This window comes from Bicyclus anynana, chromosome 18 (genome assembly GCF_947172395.1).
Source record: "Bicyclus anynana chromosome 18, ilBicAnyn1.1, whole genome shotgun sequence".
Classification (NCBI taxonomy): Eukaryota; Metazoa; Arthropoda; class Insecta; order Lepidoptera; family Nymphalidae; genus Bicyclus; species Bicyclus anynana.
In genome coordinates, this window is record NC_069100.1 from 4,178,792 (window position 1) to 4,187,005 (window position 8,214).

At 39.5% G+C, this 8,214-nt stretch overlaps 1 protein-coding gene across 1 annotated transcript; it reads right to left on the reverse strand.

Annotated features, from left to right (window-relative positions):
* Positions 1–804: 804 nt before the first annotated feature.
* LOC128198958 (uncharacterized) lies at positions 805–2,615 on the reverse strand. Its single transcript, XM_052886961.1, has 2 exons — positions 994–2,615; positions 805–850 (listed from the first exon to the last, which is right to left on the reverse strand). Exons 1-2 carry the CDS (start codon positions 2,613–2,615, stop codon positions 805–807), a joined length of 1,668 nt encoding a protein of 555 aa, XP_052742921.1.
* Between the last annotated feature and the right edge of the window lie 5,599 nt (positions 2,616–8,214).

The following is an 8,214-nucleotide window of genomic DNA, read 5'->3' on the forward strand; positions in this document are numbered from 1 at the left end:
GTCCAGTTGACTAAGACACCAGCGCGGAAAACGACTTTGTCTCCTAGGATGGTTCACTGCGATTCGCAAGGCAGAGATCTCAAACCTGATGTACTTATGATCTGAGAACGTCTCTACCTCTGCTTCTACCCGCCAGTTAGAAATATTACCCGCAACTGCAGAAGTAGCAAACGAGACGTCTACTATGGATCCTCCCTCTCCATGCCGTCGTACACAGGTATTGACCGATCCTCTATTGAGTATGGATAGACCCATAATGAAGACCCAATCCTGCACTGCTCTACCTCTGGCATCGGTGTTAGGACTTCCCCATGCCTGAGATTTCGCATTTAGATCACCAAGAACAATAACCTTGTCCTCTGATTGTCTGCCAACGGCCTCCCTAACAGAGTCCAGGTACGTTTCGAACTCGGCTAGAGTACGGTTAGGCGAGAAATACGTCCCTACAATTAAATAAATGCCCCATTTCACCATAACGTAGCCAGAGCCCCTTTCAACCGGTATTAGTACAGGACCAGAGTTGTTTCCTGCTAAAATGGCTACCAAATCATCCAAATCTCCCACCCATTGTGATTGTGGGGGTACATAGTAAGGCTCACAAACGACCGCTAAATCAATTTCCCACTCTGTTATGGACTGCAGCAACAGATCTTGTGCCACAGAACAATGATTTATGTTCGACTGAAGGAAGTTGATATGTTGTAGCTGGCTCATGATGACATATTTGCTTCCTCCTGCATTTGACTACGTCCACCATCAACGTTGATATGCGCTCTGAACGTCTTTCCTTTTGTATGGGGAGGGTTACACCTCTTTCCCCCCATGATATGGCCTGCGGGAAGTCCTGCATCTGAGCACACCATGCAACGCATCTCAAGCGAACACTCGGCTGATTTGTGTCCATCGCCACCACAACGGAAACACACATTTCCCCGGTCTTTTATGGATGGACAAAGAGGCCGTGTGTGTCCAATACCAAGGCACTTATAGCACCGCAAGGGGCGCTGTTCGAGTACCTGAACCTCAGCGGAACTCCATCCAACTAGAAGCCTTCCAGCATCAGACAAAACCTTAGCCACCTCAATAGGACAGTGCACAGTGGCAGTGCTCATACCTCTGGGGCCCAATTGCAAATCCCCAACTTTAACTACCTGAGTAGTGCAGTTACCAGCGCGAACAACTGCAGCAACTAATTTCTCTTTTGTGACCGAGTCGTCGAGCCCGATAATCCTGAGCGTCGCTGATTGAGTAGGCCGCACTACGTTAGCAATACCATCCAAAGCCGCTCGAAGCCTGCTTGCAAGTAATTCTGCTTGTTCTGGGGTCTGATTTTTAGGCAGCTCTAGTAACCTGGCTCCAGTAGCAGCTCGGCGGATCCTTATGCCATCGTTGATACCGAGCTCCTGCAAATTCACACTCTGCTCAGCCCGTTCAAGAACTTGGGCGTAGGTCATCCCTTTGTCTGCCGCTTTTGGTTGTAAGGTTACCATGACTGCGGCAGTTTTGGGTGGGGAAAGCTTGGGTAAGGCTGCCTGTTTATCAGCGGGAGTAACTATCGAGGCTGCGGAGGGGGTTGTTTTCTTACTCTTTCCTTTTCCTCCCTTCCTTGTCACTGTGGCCCAGTCATCAGTTGCAGTGCTGGGTTGACTAGAGCCAGCTGCTGCTTCAGATGTTCCGGCAGAAGGTTCCGTCACTATATTGTCGTGTTCCATCGGGACAGATCTGGTTGTCGGCGTAACAGACGACGGCTGGGGTCTAGCTGTCGCACGTCTTCCCTGACCTGCCGCCAGAGGCGGGCGTAGTACTGTTTCAGGTAGTAGCCTCTCTTCAATTCCAGCAAAACGTGCATCTATCATTACACTCAAAGAAGCAACAATAGAGGCTTTTAGTTCCTCCATAGCGTCTTTGCTCAAGCTAGGCGCCGTTCCGCTCTTTGCCGCCGCCATGGAGGTCCTCATTTCCGAAAACTCTCGACGATGAGCCTTCAGATCGGACTTGAGGCTTTCGATCTCATTACGGAGACGTGTGTTGTCCGCCCTCAACCTTCGCGTCTCATCGGCTTCCGTCCTAGATGCTAACGCTTCTAAAATCTCTTGTAGCACACGGGCTGACTCCTTAAGACGTTTAACCCACGTTCCCTTGAGGTTGCGCGATTTTGTAGCGACATGCATGATGCTGGCCACGTTATGCCCACCAAGGGCCCTAAGTTCCTCTGCAGTAAGATTGGCAGGGACCTCCGGGCATATTATCTCATTCTCCTCTGTCTCCTCGGGGTCAGTAATAACCTGAGGTGAATCTTTCCGGTAAGCCCTGTCCCTAAGAAGTTGGTTAAAGGCCACCTCATAGGCCTCCTCTCGTGCTTCTTTTAACTCTGCTCGGGCGCGCGTGATTCCCGTACCACGACCTCTAACCATGGATCGGCCCCGACTTGCAATGTCAGACCTAATCCTAGATCCTTCAGATTCGGAATCTGTGTCCCGTGGAGGCACTCGAAATATCGGACTTCGCGTCCGTGATTGAGCCCTGCGACCCTCCGCAGTGTTTCGCGGCTGAGAAGCATCTCTCGATCCTGATGAACCGTCGTGTTTTCGAGAGGTATCTCTCGAGTCCGCCATATGGAAAAGAACTACTTACTCAAAACGAAGAATATACAAGGCAATTTTAACAACGATTTAAACTAGTTAAATGTTGAGAAACTATAATAGAAAACAAAATTTCGAATTATAAACCAAACCAAGAAAACGACCAAAGACTTTAAACACTTAATTGTGTCAAGCACGAAGTAATAGTAATAAGTATAGCTACTTCGTACTCGACAATCCCGCGCGGGCGTCTATAAATAGATACGCCGCGCGCAGGAGGACGCTTCGACCTAACCGTAATATTACAATAATAATAGTAGAAGATATTATAACTTAACAAAAAACAACGACTCCCAAAGGGCCCTGAGCGCCCCAGGATTTTTTTAAACAACCTAACGAACAACCTAACTGTACGAACACCTATCTTATTAGACTTTTTTTTAAACCAATTTCATAAATGAGACAGCAAAGCAACAGTGCGCGCGACCGCTCGCGACGGCGCTCCGGCGCGGAATCTCACCCATATCCTACCCCTACCTTACCTACACCCTACCCCCATCCTACCCCTACCCTCCCCGTACCCTATCCCTTTCCTACCCCTATCCCACCCGTACCCCTATCTCACGCCTATCCTACCCCTACCCTACCACTTCCCTATCCTACCCGTACCTCTACTTTACCACTACCCTACCTCTACTACTTCCCTATCCTACCCGTACCTCTACCCGTACCTCTACCCTACCACTACCCTACCTCTACCCCTACCCTACCACTACCCTACCCTACCCTGTAACTTCTCTATCTTACTCGTACCCTTAGCAAAATCGGTCCAGTCCTTCGAGAGTGGTGGTATGACCAAGAGAAATAGAGACTTCTATGCTAATAATATAAAGAGGTAAAGTTCGTGTGGTTGTAGGAGGTAACCTCTGGATCTACTGGACCGATTCGGAAAATTGTTTTCCCAATAGAAAGCTACGTTATTTGCGAGTGTCATAGGCTATGTTTGATCCCCATATTCACACGGGAACAGGAACTACGTAAATGAAAGCGCCGGGCGTCATAAAGCGGAATTTCTGCGTCTTTTAGAAATTTTGTATTATCTCCGAAACTATTTAAGTAATTAACATACTGTAAAGGGCAAATCTTATCTCCATAATATCCTTGTGATTACTAAATAATTTATTTTAATAAGGATTAAAGTTTAGTTGTATAAATAATGACGTAAACCTAAGTATATAAAATTAATAATTTTTAAAACACAAAAGGTACTATATCTGCTAATATATAAAAGATAGATATATGATGTCGCGGACTTTTTTGTAGAACTTTTAAAGATACATAAAGTCTCTATACATTAATTTCAATTTTACACAATAGTTAAGGCAGCGCATGCCAATAAGTCTGTTTAAGAGGATTTTCAGTCCGACCTGTATGACAAAAACGGTGATAACTCGGCTAATATATATAATACCAATATAAAATATAGCCTATAGCACTCTCCGATAATGTAGCATTCTACTGGTGAAAGATTTTTTAAAATCGGACCAGTAGTTCCGAAGATTACCCCATTTGAAAAATGTGACAAACTTACAAACTTACAAACTTTACCTCTTTATAATATTAGTATAGATTAGTATAGATATAATGCACCTGTTGCACCTTCCCGCTCTTTCTTCGCAAGTTCTCTCGTCAGGGGTTGCCTGATAGTAATAAGGCCGTCTTTACATGCTAAGTTTAAATTATCTTTTTAATGTTTAATTTATAATTGTATTTTTGTGTGCCATAAAGAATTTCTTCTTATTCTTCTTCATCAGCAAATGGAGGATTGTTAAAGAGATTTAAAAAAAGTTACTTATAGCAAATATTTTAAAATAAATACATACATGTGTATTTGTATTTTGGGGGTGTAAGGAGGAGGCTAGTAACAGTCAGTCTCTCTAACTGCCAACCTCACCTGCTTGTGGTGCACCCTGAAGATGGACTGACGAAACTCTAACGACCGACCTAAACGAGTTGCAAAGCTGAAGTGGCAATGAGCAGGTCACTTAGAAGAGCCGATGGACGTTGCGTCCCAAGGTTCTGGCGACCCCGCACTAGAATGTGCAGTGTTGGTTGACCCCCCACCAGGAGGGCTGACGACATCAAGCGAGTCGCAGGGATTCGCTGTATGCAGATGGCTCAGAATCGTGATGTTTGGAAGTCCCTACAAAAGGCCCTAGTCCTGCAGTGGATGTCCATCAGAGGATATGATGATAATGATATAATATATTTGTCCTGTTGGAAATCTACCTCGTGGCCGTTTTCCTATCACAATAATATATAAATATTGATGGATTATTCCTATTTTATTGATCTACTATAAAAGTTAGCGTTTAAGAATAAAATAAAATAAAGTTTAGACTAATACAAATATAATAATAATATGTACATTTCAAAACGTTATTGGTGTAGCTATGCGTTATGATTATTGCCACAATTAGAAATAGAAAATGGTTATGGGCCCATAATCGTATGGTCATTCGTTTGATTATTTAATAACATAATAACTCGTAACGGGCCTTACCTACATAGCGTTAATTGGAAAATATTGTGTGCTAAATGGAAAACAATATTTTTTTTTACAATATTACCTAATTTTTGTAGTAAGTGCTTGATTGCTATATTTTTTTTATTATTCACTAACTTATTAAAATGAAGTCAACCTATTTAGTTTGACTAATGACAAATTAGTACATTAAATTGCTACTTCATTAAGTGGAATCAAAAATACTTCCATAATATTCCATTGTAAACCAATAAATGATAAACAATAGAAAACATTTATCATTGTTTACAACTACGTCGCATATTAACGTCAATATACATTAATGTGTATATAAAAATGTAAATATTTTATTTTTAACCGACTTCAAAAAAAGGAGGAGGTTCTGAATTCGTCTGTATGTCTTTTTTTATAATCAATATACATAAAAATAATCAATATCTAAATATATAAGTCTCAAAGGTGACTGACTGACATAGTGATCTATCAACGCACAGCTCAAACCACTGAACGGATTGGGCTGAAATTTGGCAAACAGGTAGATGTTATGACGTAGGCATCCGCTAAGAAAGGATTATGATCAATTCTACACCCAAGGGGATAAAATAGGGGATGAAATTTTGTATGAATTTTGCAACGATTTGGCTGAAATTTGAAAAAAATTGATTTTACTTAGGAATAACGCATAGGCCACTTTTCATCAAGGAAAATTCATGGTTTCCGCGGGATTTGTAAAAAATTGAATTCCACGCGGACGAAGTCGCGGGCGCCCGCTAGTATATATGTTTAAAAGAAAGGACATATTTTATTTTTATAATCAATATACATAAAAATAATGAATTTACATAATATGTTTAAAAGAAACGAAGATATTTTATTTTTAGTAGTAGACTGTTGTAGAGGATTGGTAATTGGGCATGTACGCATATACCTACTCAACTTTCAAAATTTAAATATTAGCGTAAACTGAGACAAAGAAAGAAGAAGAAGAAGAAGAGAGTCTGTAGAAGTTCTTAAACGCAAAAAGGAACGATACGCGCTCGGAGTAGTTCGAAATTCAAAAAACGACCACCGCAATTAGAACTCCAAAACTCTGCGAGCGTCAGTCGGGAATGAACAGCGCAAGTGTTAGCACGTTTAAATGAAGAGCTCTTGGCAGATGGCGACGAGGGATTGAGCGAATTAAAATTTAAGAAATGTTCTCAAAAAGTTTTCGCTTTTTGAATTTTAATCGAGTAATAAATTATTATCAATTTACCAACAGATTAAGTTTATTTCCAAACAATATCAGTCTACTTATACTAAGCCATAATGGCTTAGTATAAGTAGACTGATATTGTTTAAAGCTGAAAATATTTTATAAAGCTGAAACTTGTTTGGTTTAACGCGTTTATCTCTAACCTAACTATCGAGTCTACCTATCCAGAAAGCTATGGGCAAAATAAAAAATTTAATATAGAAAGAAAAAAGCTTTATTATTGAATTATGCCACACAACACAATTTGTTCTTTAACAATATCCTGCGATGTGAATATCATACCTACTTAGAGCAATACTCGTAGGAGTGGAGCATCAATGAAAAATGTGTTAAAAATGGGATTATTTATTTTGTGTGCTAAGTAATTTAATAATTAAACTATATGTAGAGACTTAGGAGTCGCAGAGTTCGTCCGAATCAATATTCATTGGTAAAGTACCCAGAAGGCTGGTAGTATTGCGACTTTGTATGGCAATACTGATTCTACGAGTATGACCTTACACCAATAAATAATCACATATATGTATATGACGAAGTTGTTGCTTTTATAATAGTTTTAACCAAAGACGTGGGCGTCTACTATTTTTTTTATTTGTAGCCACATTGCGGTTTAAGGACCCCAATAAGTGAGGTTTTGAGTGCAATCCTTGGTTGCTGGACTATTTTTATACCCACTTCAAACACAGACAACTACAATAACAATTACACATTTTGGTTTGAATAACATTAAAACAAAACAAATTACCAAACCTTGGGTGCCTCTAAATTTCAATATTCATTTCTTAATATATTTCAATATTTTGAAGCATTACAAATGTACAAACATTGAAATTTCACCACAGATAAGTTTATATTAGAAACTTTGTATGATTTCTTCTTGATTTAATAAAAAAATAACCTTGGAATCTTTGAGAGATATTTGTTTAATCATTTTATATTTATTTATAACATAGTAAAAACTGCAATCTAATAACTTATAGTCACAACGCTGCGATGGGTTTCAAGCCCCGGGAAATGTCGCTATAATATTGTTATCTTAATTTGAGTGAGGAACTGCTTGATAAGCTTGAGCGCATTCAGAACATTTGTATAAGATTCATATTTGGACTTCGCAAATATGATCATATTTCCGAATTTCGCGATAAACTCAAGTGGCCTTCAATTCGCCTTCGCAGGAATACTCACATTCTTTTTATTTTATATAACGTCCTTTTTAACCCTACTACTCCCCCATATCTAAAGGAGCGATTTAACTTTCTCAGTGATTCTCATTGTCGCTCACTTCGATCTGAGGATAATTTCATTCTAAAAATTCCTTCCCATAATACTTCCTATTATTCTAAATCATTCTCTGTAAAAGCTGCTCGAGTCTGGAATTCCTTACCTCTCGAGGCTCGGCGTGCGCAATCTCTAGCTTCTTTCAAACAACTGGTAAATATGCACTTCTTTCCTCCTTGACCTTTTTATCATTCCGTATTTATTTTCGTTTAAATGATTTTATTTATTTGTTCATGTTTTAAAAAATTGTTGATGTTGTCTTGTTTCTTACTTTTTACATCTAAATTATTTAAGTAAAATTTTCGTATGTATGCTTATGTTATATATATATTTATTTGTATGTATCCTTATTTATGTAGGAATATATGTAATTGTTGATAGGTATGTATGTATATTCGTATGTGTTCATATATATATATATATAAATATATTGATTTTGATTTAATATATTATTATCTAAGTGTAATATATCTTCTACTTCTCTTTTTATGTGTACACCCGTCTTTATGCATTATTCCTTGTATTTATTTTCTCTTTTTTCGATTGGTTGTCTG